The sequence below is a fragment of the Chelonia mydas genome, chromosome 9 (genome assembly GCF_015237465.2).
Source record: "Chelonia mydas isolate rCheMyd1 chromosome 9, rCheMyd1.pri.v2, whole genome shotgun sequence".
In the NCBI taxonomy this organism is placed as follows: domain Eukaryota; kingdom Metazoa; phylum Chordata; order Testudines; family Cheloniidae; genus Chelonia; species Chelonia mydas.
Genome location: NC_057855.1, coordinates 47,630,853 through 47,651,595, shown reverse-complemented (window position 1 = coordinate 47,651,595; position 20,743 = coordinate 47,630,853). Strand labels below are relative to the sequence as shown.

At 42.1% G+C, this 20,743-nt stretch overlaps 1 protein-coding gene across 4 annotated transcripts in view; it reads right to left on the bottom strand.

Annotated features, from left to right (window-relative positions):
- STAG1 (stromal antigen 1) overlaps window positions 1–20,743 on the bottom strand; it is a 365,202-nt gene that overhangs the window by 181,656 nt on the left and 162,803 nt on the right. For all 4 annotated transcript variants that reach the window (XM_037909148.2, XM_037909146.2, XM_043521994.1 and 1 more), the window contains 2 exons: window positions 15,228–15,301; window positions 4,971–5,094 (listed from right to left, as the gene is read on the bottom strand). In XM_037909148.2, the coding sequence (XP_037765076.1) occupies window positions 4,971–5,094; window positions 15,228–15,301 (198 nt within the window). The remainder of the gene's footprint in view (window positions 1–4,970; window positions 5,095–15,227; window positions 15,302–20,743) is intronic.

The following is a 20,743-nucleotide window of genomic DNA, read 5'->3' as shown; positions in this document are numbered from 1 at the left end:
ATTTAATTTTTGTTTTTTGTTTTTTTAAATATTTCATTTAACTATTTTAGTTAAAAACAATTTTAACAAAAACAAACTTGATTTTAAAAAATTTGAATGTTTAAATAATTCAAAAATTCATATGCTTGTTTTGTTAAAATATTACATGTTTGTTGTTGAAGAAAAAATCCAGAATACATAACGTTGTTGTTTTAGTTAAATAAAACAATTTAAATGTCTGTCTGATGATGTTCTCCTCCTAATACAGCATAGCAAGAAAATCCTCCAAATATTAATGATTAACCTGTTGAACTGGAGATAGTTTGCCTCCCAATGACTTCATAAATATCTGCTTCAATTACCTTTGGTAAATGAAATAACCAAACAATCATTCATTTTCTGATATAGCTGTAAAACTAATCTGAAAAGTTTTCAAAATAAATCACTTAAAAAATGTATCATGTGTACCTTCTAAAAATGAATGCTACATCTATCTCTGCGTTGTGAAAAATATGTATTAAGGTTATAACAACCAACAAGAATGCACTTTTATGTAGAAATCCATGATTAAATCAAGTCTTCCTGACTAGTGATTTAAATCACGATTTAAATGAAATCCACCCTAGTAGAAAATATCCCAAATAACCAACGATGGGACACAAGATGGGGAAGAATCTGAGTTATTACTGAGAATTCTTTCCCAAAGGTGCCTGGCTGGTGGTTCTTGCTGATGTGCTTAGGGTCCAACTGAGTTGAGAAGGAATTTTTTCCCAGTCAGATTGGCAGAGACTCTGGAGGTTTTTCACCTTCCTCTGCAGCATGGGGCATGGGTCATTTGCAGGTTTAAACTAGAGTAAATGCTGGATTCTCTGTAATTTGAAATCTTTAAATCATGATTTGAGGACTTCAGGGACTCAGCCAGAGGTCACATCAGAGGAGTGGGAAGGCAAGGTTCTATGGCCTGCAATGTGCAGGAGGTCAGACTAGATGATCCTAATGGCCTCTTCTGACCTTAAAATCTATGAAACTTAGTCTCATTTACTATTGCAAGGGTTCATCCACTTTGTGAGTGAACACACCTTCTCTCTTGCTGTCTTTCTAAGAAAAGGACTTCAGTTCTTATCCGGGCACCCACAGATACCTGACAAGAACAGCCAGGAGTATCTCCGAAATGTGATGTTTGTAGCCTAAGATCTAGCTGTTTCATTGGAAGCATTATAGGCTGCTTTCAGGGAATGTTGAGAAACAAGCTTGCCCTCTTCAATGAAACCTTTAGCTGCTTTCTTCTTGGCTTCCAGTAAATGGTCTATTCCCAGGATGTATAGGAAGCTTTGCTTTTCCTCTCTCTAGATTGGAGGATACCAGAGATCACTGTCTCCTCCTGTTCAGTAAAGATGACTTGGAGGCCCAGGTTATTCCTCTCAATTGCCAGCTGACTGAAAGACTAATGCAGCATGTAATAAAGTCAAAACACTATTTAAGTCTCTCCTTCCATACCATTCCAGATAGCAAGTATTCTCAGAGGTATCCCTGGAAGACCAGTCCCCTTTCCCATGACCAGAGGAAAAGCAATATGGAAGGGAACAGCTGATAAACACTCTAGTGAAGACAAAACTCATCAAAAAATTCAGACATCAGCTAGCACGCGGTTATTTAATTCAACTACTGATATGTGCAGGTGATGACAACCTTCTCATGGTTTGCCCTGTCACATACTTAGATATAACCAAGATTATCAAATCAGCATCCAAATGTCACTCAGCAAAACCCTGGATTGATCAAAGGAAATAGTTATCCTGCAAAAAGTGACTCCTTCCAGAGCCACTCTAAGAGAATCATAAGCCTCAGCCTTTCAAATTTGCCAGTTGAATGTTGAAGGTGCATCCTAATCTAATAGCAACTACCTAGCTTGCATTATGTATGCAATGCATGATCAAAGGCTATGTCAGCACTAGCAATTTTGTCAGTCAAGGGTATGAAAAAAAAACCACCCCAACTGATAAAAGTTTCACTGACAAAAGCGCTAGTGTGGACAGTGCTATGTCGGCGGGAGAGTGTCTCCTGCCAACATACCTACCGACGCTCAGTGGGGGTGACTGAATTATGCTGGCAGGAGTTCTTTCTCCCACCGGCATAGAGCAGCTACACAGGAGACTTTACAGCAGTGCAGCTGCAGCGGTACAGCTGTGCTAATATAAGGTCCGTAGTATAGACATAGCCAAAGACATTACTCTGCAAGAAACCCATATCAAAGATGACATCCAAGAATCACGCTGTCATATTGCCAGCTACAATCTCGTCACCTCTCCTATCACCCAAAACTTGGTCTTGCTATATACGCAAGAAGGACATTAAGGATTATGACAAAACAGATGCCAGGAGCAACTCTGGAATCTTTATCATCTCAATAAGAATCAACAATATAACAGTAGTTAATGTGTATAAATCACAGAATGTTGACGAGCTTTCTCCCCCATTACCTACAGCCTATCACCTGGTTATATATGTTGGTGATTTCAATAGCCACCACGCAATGTGGGGCTATCTTAGTTATGATACTGCAGGCAAGGCACTTCTGGAATGGTCATCAAATGAAGACGTCTAGCTCCTTTTCAGTGTGAAAGACAGAGAGAGACACTTCTCATTCTTCCCATTGGAACCCACTGAAACCTAGATCTAGGTTTCCTCACCAAAGACTAGTTCAGAATCTGTCAGAATCCCTCCAAAAATATTCTTGGCAACTTTCCATGCAGTCAGCATCGACTGGTGATAATCCATATTGGGACTGGACTCCCAGTAATCATGTCATTGCCTAAATTGCAATGGGAGTTGCAAAAGGCAAACTGTCCAGGATTCACTGTGACAACTGAATCTACCATCTATGTGATTCCAACAACACCTGAAAATTTTGATTGTTTCAACCAAATCATCTAAATAGGTATAAGAAAAAACATCCCTTATGGCCACTGAAAAGGATATACCTTATTGTGGAATGAAGAAAACAGAAAGGAGTGCCAAGTGTTTGATTATGTAAATATTCAACATCCTTACTAGAGTCACTGAAGTTAGTGCACCGCCAAGGATGGACTGAAATGGTTGAAGCTCTGTACTTTACTCACTCCAGTTGCTAAGCTTGGATATTATTGCACCAGCATGGGCCTGCAAAGCCAGTAAAACAGTGAAATACTAAAGTCTCAGCTGATGTGACTGCAGGAATACTTCTTATGCACATAAAAAGCACCACAGGACAGGTTTATTGAGCGCAATGTGCGCAGAATACTCTGGCAAATAGTCATCTTACTACTTGCCTCCGCCCTGCTACCACTGCCCTTCACTGTTGAGGAGGTCAATAAGACCTTTTCACTCATGAAAGCTGGGAATGCTGCAGGACCTGATGGTGTTTTGCCAGAATGTGTTAAAAATCTCAGAGCTAAGTACAAAAAATGGCTGGCAATACTGTTCTCCAATATCCATTCCTCAGTGTTTGTCCTGAGAATCCGGTGCGAGGCTGCCAAACCTGGGAAGCTAACCGGTAATCCTTTATAGTACCAGCCTATCTCACTCCTCTACATGTCATACAAGCTTATGGAGAGAATATTACTGGCAAGGATCATACTGCCTTTAAAAGCAATGCTACCAACCAAACAAGCAGGTATATAACCAGGCTGCAGCTGTACTAACCAAGTATTAGCCTTAACACCACACAAAGGTGGAATTCCAGTGAAAACTCACAACTGAGGCAGCTTTCTTAGACTTATTTGAGGCATACAATATGGTATGAGGGATATTATTGCCTCCTTCTAAAAGCCAGCAAAATTATTCCATGCAATGCAATGATAAAATTCTTCTGAGAAGTTCTGACCAATCATAGATTTCATGTTTTCCTTGGTGACCAGGTCAGCAGGCCATGCACTGTCAATGATAGTCTACCACAAGGATCAGCCCTATCACCAATTCTGTTTAATATCTATACGAGCAACCTTCCTCAAACATCATCACAGAAATTTGTCTGTGCTGATGACATTGCTCTGACTAAAACCAAACCCCACTAAAATAGTTGTATCAGCATTTAATCTAAACAATCAAACAGGTAGACCAGAATTGTACTTGGACTTCTGTGGCCAGTAGGTAAGATACGATCCTATCCCAAAATATTTTGGTGTAACCATAGACCAAAATCTCAAAAATCACTAGTACCTGAAAAATATCCATGATAAAATAAAGATGCGTATAAATCTTATCCAAAAATGGGCAGGAATGACGTGGGGAGCTGATGCAAAAAATTCTACGGACCTCTGCAGTGGCCCTTGTCAACTATACTGCAGAATACTGCTCACCCATCTGGGCACATAGCTCCCACACATCACTTGTCAACTCTCAACTTAACACAGTCATGCATATCATTACAGGCATAGTACAGATCAAAGCCACAACCGTAGCTTCCTGTACTGGTGTACATGCACTCACCCCAAATTTGTTGCAACAGAGGAATCCTGCAGGGATCCCATCATATTTGAGGGAACAAGGATCTCCCAATACAGGAAGACCTAAATAATATCTGAAGACTCTGACTTAAATCCAGAAAACCTTTTTGGCTTGCAGTGCAAGAGCTCAAAGACTCAGGGTTTTTCCCCCGTGAAAATCAGAGGCACCTAACCGCCTCCATAAATGGAAACTAAGATCCAAACCTATTTGTGAGTATGGAAATGAACTTCAAACTATGCGACATCATGTCAGCCAATGTCCCAAACAATCATATTTTAGTAGTTTCTCTGTCATCCATTCCATGTCACCTGAAGCAATCAACTGGATTACCAGCCTAGACCTGGACATCTAACATTGCTGGTTTTAAGCTACACAAAAGATGACGACTACAGAAATATATCAGTCAAGAAATAAATGAAAGGAAGAAAAATCAAAAGGTGATATATTGAACAAGAAAAGGAAACATTCACTTTTCCTGGTGTCATACTCTGGAAAATATTACTTACCCTGTCATGTAGTGTCCAACCGACATATTTTAAATAACTATCATTCAGGAAGGCATCACTGTACATTTTCATCCACACTCCAATTTCCTCAATACAAACAGCTCTAATCTCAGCAATAGCATCACTAGAGAAAAAGAAAAAAAATAATACTCTTTAACAAGATTCTAGTCAAATACAATTTTCCCTTCATCCCCATTAGTCTAGTGACAATTTACTAGCACCTTATAATACCACAATATTTATGGGTCTGTTTTTACTTTCTCCACCATATCCATACTCTGATTTTCTCCTCTTTTATCTTTGTGTTCAACTCTGATGTCTCTAAACTTATCATCCTCAAACACACCAACTTAACAGTTTCATCCCATCCCCTCTGTATTTAAGTATGCTGTTTTTGCCATCCTAAAGAGAGATTTTCACTCTACTCCACTCCTCAATTACTCCATCTCTTTTCTTCCATTATTTCAAAGTTCCATAAGTAGCTGTCGATCTTAATGTCTTGACTTCGTCTACTCCATGTTTCCAAAATGTGATCTACAAAGATCTATCTGGTTGCTTGACTCTTTTTTTGTCTGGATACTTCTATGAGTGTTCAGGCTCCTTTTGTGAAGAGGAGCCTGAAAGCTTGGAAGCAATGAGGAGGAATCAACCTAGTTTTTTTCAGCCAGAGAACCCTGCTCAGATCTTCATTCCTGAGATGAACGTGAGGAACTGGAGGTGCTGGATGACTCCAAGGTGGGGAGAGAAGCTGAAGGTTGCAAAGCCACCAGGTTTGACCCAGTCCTATGATTCATTGCCTGCAGAGAGACCAAAGGAGCCGATGCAGGGGCAGGCCACAGGACTGCATACAAACTGATCACATGAGAGAGGACCAGAGATCTTCATTGCAGTCAGGGAAGTTGTGGATGTGAACACCCAGGTTGCAGCCCAACCTACTGGTCTTGGGTGGTTCTAAGGGTCCCATCTGCTGTGATAACTGGGTCTAAAAACTTACCCTAATTGTAAGCTCAACTATAAAAAGTGTGTGAACATTCTTAAAGTGCCAGAATAGCCTATAATAATAAACAATGATGGGAAAAGTTCCAAAAGGGAGAGAGAAAGACTGTATTAGTACAAACAAAAAGGCCGACAGATATAATTCAAGGACTGCGTAAAGGTTATATCTGGTAAACAAGAACAGTGTGAGACCAAAAATTAATGAACCAAAATTGGTATGTTGAAAAGTGGTTTTATTGGAGGACAAAATAATGAGAGGATGGACCATTCTGCCTACCATTCCCTTAAACAAAATTAATATAGATGAACAGATGGAGGTTAACACGATGCTGGCTGATGGAAAGGCAAGAGAAGAGAAAGGAGTAAGCTTCACCATAATGGTTGCCACACCAACAGTCTCCTGGGAATCCAGATCTCCTTCATCATAATCCTGAAAGATGCCCTGACCAGACCTGGCCAGAGAGATGGAGCCAGATGACATTGCCATCTCCACCAGCTTTGGCTAAATCCTGAATACCACAAGAGATGTGAGACTTTGTGTGTGTGTGAGTGTGACACATTAGAATCATAGAATATCAGGGTTGGAAGGGACCTCTGGAGGTCATCTAGTCCAACCCCCTGCTCAAAGCAAGACCAATCCCCAATTTTTGCCCCAGATCCCTAAGTGGCCCCCTCAAGGATTGAGCTCACAACCCTGGGTTTAGCAGGCCAGTGCTCAAACCACCGAGCTATCCCTCCCCCCTTTGAAACACCTTTGTGTGTTCTTTTCCTTCCCCACTTATTTATTCTCTTATATCCCTCTCCTTTTTCTTTTGTCTAATGAGAGTCTGGCTCACCCATTGAAGACTGCATATTCTGTAACACTGGTATGAGTCGTGACCAAAAAGGCAACTAAAAACAATATCCTAAACACTTCAATGCTGGTAAAGTTTGCAAGGTCTCAGAGTGGTTGATTAGACCATGTGCTGCATCTGTTTTTTTCAGCAATGAGGATGCAAGTGAAAATCAACATCAGAGACAGAAGCTGCACTTTCTCTCTTTGCTATTCTTTTCTCTCCCCTTTAATAAATTTCAATTGGTATTCTATTATTTAACAGTGCAATAAAAACTGTGATTAATCGTGATTATTTTTTATCCGATTAATTTTTTTTAGTTAATCACGTGAGTTAACTGTGATTTATCGACAGCCCTAGTTTCTTTGTAACATTCCTCTGTACAAAGCCTAACTCACTTAGGCACTATGATGTAATTGCCTGTCTTTTACTCTCAGTACCATAAAAGACAAACAGCCTCTGTGATTTCCTGAATTCCTTGAACCTAGTAAATAACACTTCCTTATTCACTATCTCCAAACCGTTCATGATTTCATAGACCTCTATCATATCCCCTCTTAGTTTTCTCTTTTCTAAGTTGAAAAGTTCCAGTCTTTTTACTCTCTACTCAGATGGAATCGTCCCATACCCTTAATCATTTTTGTTGCTTTTCTCTGTACCTTTTCCAATAAGTTATCAGTACTGAAATCTTCCATTTCACTTAATATTAAAAGAGAAGCCAGTGTAAAGGACTAGAATAATAGACAACACCCTGTGTTGCTACACAGGCAGGCTGTATTCCAAACCAGCTGAACCTTTCTAAGGTCAAAAGTTTAATTCCTAATTAAACCTGGAAGTCACCAATGCATAGATTACTGTGACCAAGTATGAATCCATCAGGACGGGGAAGAATGTCCTAGCTAACTGTCCATAGAAAAGGCATTTTTTTGCAATCATAACTACCTGTACATGGAGGGAGGAGACTAAAAGGACCCCAAGTCTACAGACCATCTTGATCATCTGAGGGAAGAAAGCTTTAAGGCCATTATAGGGGTGGAGAGTTCTTTGAAGTGCTTCCCTCTCCTCACCAACATCACTTTCTTTTTGCCTGGGTTTGGCTTCAGTCAGCTACCCTTCATTCAAGTTTGTATGTTCCTTGGGCACCAGCAGAGCTGGGGCAGCTGGAATTAGATGTAATGCATTATGTTGTCCACATACTGCTGGCATTTCAGTCTGTGTCATCTCACTATCTCTCCAAATGGCTCCATACAAATTGAAGAAACTGGAGAGAGGATGGATCCCTGATTAACTTCACAGGTAAGGGTTTTGCAGACAGGCACAGGAGCAGCCTATTATCACCCTCTCAACACATTCCCATAACCTCTGCTAAATCTATATAGTGAGACAGCACAATCCCATGATCAGTGGCGGCAAACATCTCATAGAGCCAGCTGTGTAAATACTGGCATATGCCCCTTGTCCGCAGACAAGAAGTCATCCATCAGGTTTCTCCTTCCCAAAACAACACTGACAGAAACAAGGGTTTTCATTGCTGGCAGCAGCATGAGAAGATGCTTGGATTGACAGGAGAGTCTTTGAAAAACTATCTACTCCTCTCCGCTATCCCTTAGCAGCAACGGCAGCTACAGTTATTTCCCACCACCATCGCCAGTGGGAGAATGGGCCAGTAAGTCAGCTTTAAGTGTTAATCTTCCATCCAATGGAGTATGGAATTTTTTTGTTTTTTTACAGGCTATACCACCACAATGTGTGGGTGGGGGTGAGGGCTGCAAAATCCCTCAAAACTGCTACTAGCAGAGAGAAGAGCTTTTTCCTCCCTCTGTTTGGTGATAAGACCACGATCCCCCATCTTCATGTTAGTTATGTAATTCAAAACCTAAAATACCTCTGTGACCCCTTTCTGCACTAAAAGAAGATGATTTGCAACCTCTGACTCCTCCCGCATCATGACACCAACATAATGCTAGGGAGTGTCAAGCAAATCTCTCTCATCCAAGGCATCTGGTCCAGCAGTAGACCAACACTTAATAAATCCATTACACGTCAGCTTGCGTTCCTACTTAGATGGATCTGGAGTTCTCATTTAGAGCTAATGCAAAGGCACATACCAACACAGTCTGATTCTGCTCTCAGACCAGTTTTAGGGTTAGGGTTATGCCCACTTCAATGGTATAACTCTAATGTCTTTACAATGAGGCATCAGAGCACAATCAAGCTCAAGAGCTTCAGCTTATGCAGTTCAATGTCAGTGGGCAGAGGAATTCTGACGTTCATAATCTGGTTACCAATAAGAGATCCATGTTCTAGTCTGCACCATCAAACCTGGCTACACAATGCCACAGACCCAGTGCCAGCTCATCTCTTTCACTGTAGACTACTTGACAAATCACAATCCCAGACCCTGAGAGGTAAGTATGGAAGCAGGATAGCCACCCTATTTCCATCACAACACAAATGCAAAAAAACCCACCTCAAATCCTTTGAATGCAGTATCATGCTCATATCCCCACTTAACCCACGACCCTGGACATCCTCTTCTCTACTTCGCAACATATCAGAGACCTGCTGTCCTTTCCCTTGTGCCCCTTCACATCTTCATTCACACATCCTTGCCCTCCAAGCACTTGGCAACTCTCCTGTTTTTCATAGTGCTGCTTTCTAGTGTTGAAAGAACCAAGCAGATAGTAAATGAGGCTATGTGGGAGACGGGGACAGAATGTAGATGTGTGGGGCAAAAAGAAGCAAGGTTGTGCATAAAGCCTAGGGGCAAAAGGGTTGTTTGTAGAGAAGAGGGCTGTATTAGGGAAATCAGTGCTATTCAAAGAGGTGGGGAGATCCCAGACCCTGAGTCGCAGTCCCTCTGTCTTTTAAAGGCTCCCCCTACGTTCCTGCCTTAGCTTCCTACAGTCAAGCTGAGGCAACATTGCCATGGGCAGCCTTTCAAGCACCATGCCTTGACAGCAAAGGCCTGAGAGCCTACCTCCGACATCTGCCTAGTTCACAGCATTGCTCTTCCTAACCCAGGCCCCTCTGCACATAACAGGCCTCCATAAGACCCATGCACATGTCTGGTCTTCTACCTCTAATCTAACATTACCACTAAATTCCTCTGTCCACCTTACCCATGCAGAAACCTCGGATTCCCCTTCCCCTTGTCATCTCCAACCAACTTGCACAAAGCCTGGGAAACAAGCAGGGAGAACTGGAGGTCCTGGCAAAGTCAGGGAATTATGATGTGATTGGAATAACGGAGACTTGGTGGGATAACTCGCATGACTGGAGTACTGTCATGGATGGGTATAAACTGTTCAGGAAGGACAGGGAGGCCAGAAAAGGTGGGGGAGTTGCACTGTATGTAAGGGAGCAGTATGACTGCTCAGAGCTCAAGTATGAAACTGCAGAAAAACCTGAGAGTCTCTCTCACCAACAACCACATACCACACAACAGAACCACTAACCCAGGAACCTATCCTTGCAACAAAGCCCGTTGCCAACTGTGCCCACATATCTATTCACGGGACACCATCACAGGGCCTAATAACATCAGCCACACTATCAGAGGCTCATTCACCTGCACATCCACCAGTGTGATATATGCCATCATGTGCCAGCAATGCCCCTCTGCCATGTACATTGGTCAAACTGGACAGTCTCTACGTAAAAGAATAAATGGACACAAATCAGATGTCAAGAATTATAACATCCATAAACCAGTCGGAGAACACTTCAATCTCTCTGGTCACGCAATTACAGACATGAAGGTCGCTATCTTACAACAAAAAAACTTCAAATCCAGACTCCAGCGAGAAACTGCTGAATTGGAATTCATTTGCAAATTGGATACTATTAATTTAGGCTTAAATAGAGACTGGGAGTGGCTAAGTCATTATGCAAGGTAGCCTATTTCCCCTTGTTTTTTCCTACCCCCCCCCTCCCCCAGACGTTCTGGTTAAACTTGGATTTATGCTGGAAATGGCCCACCCTGATTGTCATGCACATTGTGGGGAGAGTGGTCAGTTTGGATGAGCTATTGCCAGCAGGAGAGTGAGTTTGTGTGTGTATGGGGGGGGGGGGGGGGGGTGAGAAAACCTGGATTTGTGCTGGAAATGGCCCACCTTGATTATCATGCACATTGTAGGGAGCGTGGTCACTTTGGATAAGCTATTACCAGCAGGAGAGTGAGTTTGTGTGTGTGTGTTTTTTTGAAAAAAAGGGGGGGGGGATGAGAAAACCTGTATTTGTGCTAGAAATGGCCCACCTTGATTTTCATGCACATTGTAAGGAGAGTGGTCACTTTGGATAGGCTATTACCAGCAGGAGAGTGAGTTTGTGTGTGTGGTTTTTGGAGGGGGGTGAGAGAACCTGGATTTGTGCAGGAAATGGCCCACCTTGATTATCATACACATTGTGAAGAGAGTGGTCACTTTGGATGGGCTATTACCAGCAAGAGAGTGAGTTTGGGGGGGGGGGGGGGGGGGCGCGGAGGGTGAGAAAACCTGGATTTGTGCTGGAAATGGCCCAACTTGATGATCACTTTAGATAAGCTATTACCAGCAGGAGAGTGGGGTGGGAGGAGGTACTGTTTCATGGTCTCTGTGTATATAATGTCTTCTGCAGTTTCCACAGTATGCATCCGATGAAGTGAGCTGTAGCTCACGAAAGCTCATGCTCAAATAAATTGGTTAGTCTCTAAGGTGCCACAAGTACTCCTTTTCTTTTTGCGAATACAGACTAACACGGCTGTTACTCTGAAACCTGGATTAAGTTTAGAAGCCTGAGCAACAAGGGTGATGTCGTGGTGGGAGTCTGCTATAGATCACCGGACCAGGGGGATGCCGTGGACGAGGCTTTCTTCCGGCAAGTCGCAGAAGCTACTAGATCGCATGCCCTGGTTCTCATGGGCAACTACAATCATCCTGATATCTGCTGGGAGAGCAATACAGCCGTGCACAGACAATCCAGGAAGTTTTTGGAAACTGTAGGAGACAATTTCCTGGTGCAAGTGCTGGAGGAACCAACTAGGGGCGGAGCTCTTTTTGACCTGCTGCTCACAAACTGGGAAGAATTAGTAGAGGAAGCAAAAGTGGATGGGAACCTGGGAGGCAGTGACCATGAGATGGTCGAGTTCAGGATCCTGACACAAGGAAGAAAGGAAAGCAGCAGAATACGGACCCTGGACTTCAGAAAAGCAGACTTTGACTCCCTCAGGGAACTGATGGGCAAGATCCCCTGGGAGAATAACATGAGGGGGAAAGGAGTCCAGGAAAGCTCGCTGTATTTTAAAGAATCCTTATTGAGGTTACAGGGACAAACCATCCCGATGTGTAGAAAGAATAGTAAATATGGCAGGCGACCAACTTGGCTTAACAGTGAAATCCTTGCTGATCTTAAACACAAAAAAGAGGCTTACAAGAAGTGGAAGATTGGACAAATGACCAGGGATGAGTATATAAATATTGCTCGGGCATGTAGGAATGGAATCAGGAAGGCTAAATCACACCTGGAGTTGCAGCTAGCGAGGGATGTTAAGAGTAACAAGAAGGGTTTCTTCAGGTATGTTGGCAATAAGAAGAAAGTCAAGGAAAGTGTGGGCCCCTTACTGAATGAGGGAGGCAACCTAGTGACAGAGGATGTGGAAAAAGCTAACGTACTCAATGCTTTTTTTGCCTCTGTCTTCACGAACAAGGTCAGCTCCCAGACTACTGCACTGGGCAGCACAGCATGGGGAGGAGGTGGCCAGCCCTCTGTGAAGGAAGAAGTGGTTCGGGACTATTTAGAAAAACTGGACTTGCACAAGTCCAGGGGGCCGGATGCGTTGCATCCGAGAGTGCTAAAGGAATTGGAGGATGTGATTGCAGAGCCATTGGCCATTATCTTTGAAAACTCATGGCGATCGGGGGAAGTCCCGGAAGATTGGAATAAGGCTAATGTAGTGCCCATCTTTAAAAAAGGGAAGAAGGAGGATCCTGGGAACTACAGGCCGGTCAGCCTCACCTCAGTCCCCGGAAAAATCATGGAGCATGTCCTCAAGGAATCAATTCTGAAGCACTTAGAGGAGAGGAAAGTGATCAGGAACAGTCAGCATGGATTCACCAAGGAAAAGTCATGCCTGACTAATCTAATTGCCTTCTATGATGAGATAACTGGTTCTGTGGATGAAGGGAAAGCAGTGGACATGTTATTCCTCGACTTTACCAAAGCTTTTGACACGGTCTCCCACAGTATTCTTGTCAGCAAGTTAAAGAAGTATGGGCTGGATGGATAAACTAGAAGATGGGTAGAAAGTTGGCTAGATTGTCAGGCTCAATGGGTAGTGATCAATGGCTCCATGTCTAGTTGGCAGCCGGTATCTAGCGGAGTGCCCCAAGGGTCGGTCCTGGGGCCGGTTTTGTTCAATATCTTCATTAATGATCTGGAGGATGGTGTGGATTGCACACTGAGCAAGTTTGCGGATGACACTAAACTGGGAGGAGTGGTAGATATGCTGGAGGGTAGGGATAGGATACAGAGGGACCTAGACAAATTGGAGGATTGGGCCAAAAGAAATCTGATGAGGTTCAACAAGGACAACTGCAGAGTCCTGCACTTAGGACGGAAGAATCCAGTGCACCGCTACAGACTAGGGACCGAATGGCTAGGCAGCAGTTCTGCAGAGAAGGACCTAGGGGTGACAGTGGACGAGAAACTGGATATGAGTCAACAGTGTGCCCTTGTTGCCAAGAAGGCCAATGGCATTTTGGGATGTATAAGTAGGGGCATTGCCAGGAGATCGAGGGACATGATCGTTCCCCTCTGTTCGACATTGGTGAGGCCTCATCTGGAGTACTGTGTCCAGTTTTGGGCCCCACACTACAAGAAGGATGTGGAGAAATTGGAGAGGGTCCAGTGAAGGGCAACAAAAATGATTAGGGGACTGGAACACATGACTTATGAGGAGAGGCTGAGGGAACTGGGATTGTTTAGTCTACGGAAGAGAAGAATGAGGGGGGATTTGATAGCTGCTTTTAACTACCTGAAAGGTGGATGCAAAGAGGATGGATCTAGACTATTCTCAGTGATAGCAGATGACAGGACAAGGAGTAATGGTCTCAAGTTGCAGTGGGGGAGGTTTAGGTTGGATATTAGGAAAAACTTTTTCACTAGGAGGGTGGTGAAACACTGGAATGCTTTACCTAGGGAGGTGGTGGAATCCCCTTCCTTAGAAGTTTTTAAGGTCAGGCTTGACAAAGCCCTGGCTGGGATGATTTAGTTAGCTCTGGGCAGGGGGTTGGACTAGATGGCCTCCAGAGGTCCCTTCCAACTCTGTTATTCTATGATTCTATGAACTTCCTAACATCCCCACATATTTCTGTTCACACCCCCCAGGCAGCCCCACTGTTACCCACCCACTGTTCTCTTTTTGCCCAGTCTGTCTCAAGGCTTTCATAGATGACCAAAATGCATCCGATGAAGTGAGCTGTAGCTCACAAAAGCTTATGCTCAAATAAATTTGTTAGTCTCTGAGGTGCCACAAGTACTCCTTTTCTTTTTGCAAAATTTTAAAGTTGAACAACATATGTTTCTTTATGACTAAAACAGTTGAATTCCACAGTTTCATATCCTGGAAGCTTACTTCGCAAGTTTACATGTTTTTAAACAATTAATTACAATGTTAAAATATTATCTTATCTTACATAAATAAGCCAAGCAATCAGTTGTAAAATAAGGAACAAATTCACCAGTATGCTCCAGCTGCTTTGCACTATCTGTGATGTGAAGCAGCCGTAAATTAATTTTAACTGGCCATTGTAAATTAATTGATTTGCACTGCTCCAAATTAGCACAAAGCTGCCAGAACCTGCTGGTTTATCTGGCTCTAAAACTTATTTAAAGCCCCCCACCCCCAAATTCCCAAGTAAAAACATTGTTAAATTGGAATTAAGATGGAGAGTACACATCAGTAATTTAAGGACAAAAATCACTATAATAATGTTTGTAATTGTAGCTAAAACAAGAATTACAAATCCAGGAAATTTAGAGTTAAGGTTAAACTTAGAAGACATCCAAAACATTAAGGCATTTAAATGGACAGTGAAGGCACCCAATTAACTTTTTGCTCCGTACAACATGAAATAACCATATGCTTATTATTATTATGGCATTTCAGTCTTTGTGGTCCCACCTTAGCTGAAACGGCTTTTTAACAGTGGATTCACTTTTTTCATTTTTTCTCCCCTATGGTGTTACTTAGGACCAAATTAAGGTTGTCTGGGTATCTTATTTATTTGGGTAAAAAGGGAGACACCTAAATTCTCTTCCTTAACTTCAAAGATTATAATGGTTTTAGTTTTGTTTCAGTGGGACCTAGAATGTTACACCACAAGAAAAATCAACATAAATTTTTATTGAATTCAGCAAATAAGGCCCTCTACAATGCTCATTCTCTTACCGGTATCTATGAACAAATATGCCCTTAAAAATAGAGTTCATCATATTTTCGATTTCATCTTGGTTTTCTTGCAGCTGCAAAAAAGAAATAAAAGATCACTAATATTTCAGACTGGCATCCTGATAATTTATAGTATTAGCATCCTGAAACATTATACTACTTGATTTGAGAAGTATGCTTCATTCAAAGGTATTATAATTTGCATTTCTCTTCTTCCCAACAGGTATAAATAAAAACATTTTATACATATATAGTGCCTTCATGGAAGGAAGATAACACATTCTACAAACATTAATGAATTTAGACTGAGAAGCAACCCTTTGACTAAGTATGAGCCCCCTTTTTTGCAAAGAAAATTGAGGCAAGGAGAGATTAAGTGCCCAATTCTGCTGACCACCTTCAATCTTCATTTAAGTAAGTGGATCTGCAGGTGCTCAAGCATCTCTGGAAATCATAGAATGACAGAATATTAGGATTAGAAGAGACCTCAGGAGGTCATCTAGTCCAATCCTCTGCTCAAAGCAGGACCAACACCAACTAAATCATCCCAAACAGGGCTTTGTCAAGCCGGGCCTTAAAAACTTAAAACGCCTAATTATGAATTTAAAAGAATAAATTTTTCAAACTTGTGGCCCCAATTCAGGAAAGCATTAAAGCATCTGCTTGACTTTAAGTATGTGCTTAACTGCCACTGACTTCAATGCACATGCTTAATTGCTTTACTGAATAGGGAAACTTTCTAGAATTGACACCTAGGTGCTTAAAGTTGGGGCTAGTCCCCTGACACCCAGCCTTGTGCCCTAACGTGAAGATCTACTGTAAAAACAGACTCTTTAAAAAATGGCATAATGGGGATTCATGTTTATTCTCCCTCATTGATTTCTGTATCAAATATGCTGATTTTACAAGTAAAAAATTGCTTTTCTGAGTTCCTGTTCTGAAAACTTGTCCCAGGGAAGAGTTCAAATGAATTATTGATATCTTGCATGTCACCATTACTACTATTAAATCTACTGACAAATTATGTCTTCCAATTACACCTGTATAACTCTGGTGTTTCCAATTGGGATTTACAGGTATAACTAACTGGAAATTAGTAAGTAATTCTACTGATCATGTGCAAAAGTGAATAAAATCCAGCTCACTCAGTTTTAGCTGTGTTGGCTTTGCATGACTTAGGGCTTCTCTACATACAAAACTACAGATAAAGTGGCATACCTCCCCCTCTCCCAAATGTCAATACAGTTATAATGGTATAAATATGTTTATGTCACTACATCTTATTCCCATATGTAAAGGGGAATAAGCTACATTTGTATAAGCACATTTATACCAATATAACTGCATCCACTCTGGATTGCTCCCGTATAACCACAACTAAAAAAGTATTCCTCAATTGACAGAATTACACCAATACAAAAATTGTATGTAGACAAGGCCTAACAAGAAAAAACAGTAAAATCTTACTTTTGTCACTAAATTAAGTAAATATGATCCAGATTACACAAAAAGAACAGATCTGCTGAGAAAGAAGGTGCCCATTTTACATAATCCTTTTTCAAGGCATAACTGCCTTTATCACACAAAAATCATAACTGTTCCATCAAGGAGGGCATTAACTCTTCCTTTTTATCATTCACAGCATTTCTTAATATCAAAGTATAACACTACAAAGTGCAGGAATGAAAATATTTCACATCTTCAGTACAAAGCCACAATATAGGATTGCCAGTACAGATTGCACATATATATATATATATATATATATATATAAAATATAAAATAATTAACATTTTTTTCATAGATTCAACATACGAAGGCCAGAAGGGAACATTATGATAATTTAGTCTGACCGCCTGCATAGCACAGACCAGATAATTTCAACAAGTGATTTCATTTATAATTCTTAGCATTTCTATACTACCTTCCATGTGAAAATCTCAATGTAATTTGTAAAAATGAATAGTTAAGCCTCACACTTTAGGGTTGCCAATTTTGGTTGGACGTATTCCCGGAGGTTTCATCATGACATAATCTTTAATTAAAGATTAATATTTAATTCCTGGAGGCTCCAGGACAATCCTGGAGGGTTGGCAGCCCTACTTCCCTGAGAGGAGAGAAATCATTATACACCACCTTATACATGGAAAAACTGAGGTACACAGGAGTTAAGGGCTAAATTTTCAAAAAAATGCGCCCACAAATCCCCATAGGCACGTTTTATTCCACAATGCAAGCAAGGGATAAGTGCAAAAGGGATAGTTGGGCACGTACAGCCCCTGTACAAAAGGATGAGTATACACAAAAGGACAGGATTGTGGGCATGGCTTCAAGGATAGGCAACACTGTATTTTCCAACTCAAGCCAATTTAGACACACAAATTAGAGGATTAAGCACATGAAGCCGCAAAGGCATAGGCTGAGCTAGTTTTCAATCAGCACTGCCTTTGCTGACCTCATATGCTATACAAAAGAAGCAGCAGCTGAGGCACAAGACCCAGATAGTCAGCCACATGAACACAAACATATGGCTGGAGTCATCCTAGATGAGGCAGAAGAAGAGAAGGACAATGAGGATAAAGATGAGCACAGAGCCCTGTCCACTCTGAGGAAGAATTGGAACCCAAGGAGGAATTCTGAAATGAACTGTTAATTTATGCAGAAATGAGGTAAGTATTTGTGATGGGATGTTCACCCCACACAAGACTGGAAGGGGTTATTGGCCCTACCTAACTGTCCAGGCTGCACCTGAAGGAGGAGCCAGGGCACAGGGAATTGATTAAATAGGGAGGCTTATCTAGACAGGAACAGTATAAAACCCTGAAAGCAGAAGGGGGCTGTAGGAAGTAGGCTGCAGTAACTCCCTTGGAGAAGGGAATTGGGAGGCTGGCAAACCAGGGGGGAACCAGGAAGGTAGAAAAGGCTCAGGGGGAAAGCAGAAAGGTAGGACAATGCAGGCCTTAGCTGTTGACTGGAGGGCCCCTGAGCTGGAAGCCAGAGTAGAAGGCAGGCCCTGGTTCCCTTAACAGCCCCTGAGCACATGGCACAGACCAGGCAAAGGACAGTGGACTGGCTGGGAAAATTTGTTTTGGAAATACTTTGTGGGGCACGCAAGGGGGAACTACATAGTGACCTGGAAGGAACGCTGAGTCATGAAGAGGAGGCTGTGGTTCCCAGAGGGAGATGGGCCTGGGAGTGAGAAAGGACAACAGGTAGGGACACCACCAGAGGAAGGCGACACCTGACAGAGCTAATCCCCAGGAGGAGGCACCATCAACGGTAAGTGGACCCCATGACAGTACCAAAGAAAATTTAAGGATGCAAGAGTGAAGTTTGTAAATAATATGGGGGAGGCAGTAACATAGGGTAGGAATAAATGGTCAGTTCTCAGAATGGAGAGAGGTAAATAGTGGTGTCCCCTAGGGGTCTGTGCTAGGACCAGTACAGTTCAACATATTCATAAATTATCTGGAAAAAGGGCTGAACAGTGAAGTGGCAAAATTTGCAGATGATACAAGACTACTCATGATAGTTAAGTCCAAAGCAGACTGCGAAGAGTTACAAAGGAATCTCACAAAACTGGGTGACTGAGCAACAAAATAGCAGATGAAATTCAATGTTGATAAATGCAAAGCAATGCATATTGGAAAACATAATCCCAACTAAACATATAAAATGATGGCGTCTAAATTAGCTGTTACCCCTCAAGAAAAAGATCTTACAGTCATTGTGGATAGTTCTTTGAAAACATCCACTCAATGTGCAGCAGCAGTCAAAAAAGCTAACAGAACACTGGGAATCATTAAGAAAGGGATAGATAAGAAGACAGAAAATATAATATTTCCTCTATATAAATCCATGGTATGCCCACATCTTGAATACTGTGTGCAGATGTGGTTGCCCCATCTCAAAAAAGATATGTTGGAATTGGAAAAGGTTCAGAAAAGGGCAACAAAAATTATTAGGGGTATGGAATGGCTTCCATATGAGGAGAGATTAATAAAACTGGGACTTTTCAGCGTGGAAAAGAGACGACTAAGGGGGGATATGACAGAGGTCTATAAAATCATGACTGGTTTGGAAAAAGTAAATAAGGAAGTGTTATTGCTCCTTCTCATAACATAAGAACTAGGGGGCACCAAATGAAATTAACAGGGCAGCAGGTTTAAAACAAAACAAAGTATTTTTTCGCACAATGCACAGTCAATCTGTGGAACTCCTTGCCAGAGGATGTTGTGAAGACCAAGACTATAACAGGGTTCAAAAAAGAACTAGATAAGTTCATGGAGGATAGGTCCATCAATAGCTACTAACCAGGATGGGCAGATATGGTGTCCCTAGCCTCCGTTTGCCAGAAGCTGGGAATGGGCAACAGGGGATGGATCACTTGATGATTACCTGTTCTGTTCATTCCCTCTGGGGCACCTGGCATTGGCCACTGTTGGAAGACAGGATACAGAGCTAGATAGTATGGCTGTTCTTGTGAGTACAGAAAAAGAGCACAAAGCAATACACAGACATTCTGTTCAAATGGGAAAATGAGCTGCAATGTATAAGATTCAATGGGGTAGGTCATGGGACAGAGTGGAGGGTTCACTCCTCCTTTTTTTCTCAGTGTTTTCCACAGTGGCTCTGAGATTAGCTGAGAATGGACCCACAATAGCTGGCCACTGTGTTGAGCAGCAGTAGCAAGTGGAAGCACAGCAGGGCACTGGCCCCTTTCACAGCTAGTGCTGTTGATGCTGAGTCACAGAGGTGGGATAGCCTGAGGTGGGATGCCCCCATGAGGCCACATGTTGGTCTCTGCCATCTCAACATGGTTAAGAGCTGATGAGAGACTATGTTCTGAGCCAACCGTTGATGAAATTTGAGATTTGTAGATTATTTTCCATTGTCAGGGCTTCCGCACCATCAGCCATGACACTGGCACGAGTAAAAGAAAGCATCTCCCTTGTGCCTGCCACCTCTCTTGGCCCAGTTCTGGATGTTCCTCTCTAATATCCAGGAGGAAATACAGAATCTACTTATAAATTACCAGATCAGTCTCCACCCCCGGGTAATTCCCCCAGACGGAGTGTTGGCCAGGTAAGAATCTCCATCCATCAGACGCCTCAGCTAGCTAAAGGATCTAGTAAGATAGCAAGTTGTGGACTGGCAGAAACTGCCAACACATGAAAACCAAAGGAGCAATAAAGATCACTTGGTCAATAAGAAATGAACTGGCAAACACAGACACTGGGACACCAACAGGACAACAAAGAAGCCTCTAATCTTTTTGTTTTGGTCACAAAACCAGCCAGTGATGCATTAAAAAATACCTGTTTATTTCTGCTAATGTTGTCACTAGCTGCTCACTGCTAATGTGTCCAGACCAGCAATCTCCTGCATGACTTTGTTATGATGGTCTAGACCACCTACTGAGTTATCTGCTGTTCTCCCTCAACTTAGCTAGATGGCCCTTCACCATTCACAACTCTTTATGGTCATATGGAATGTACATGCAAGTCCCTCTGTCA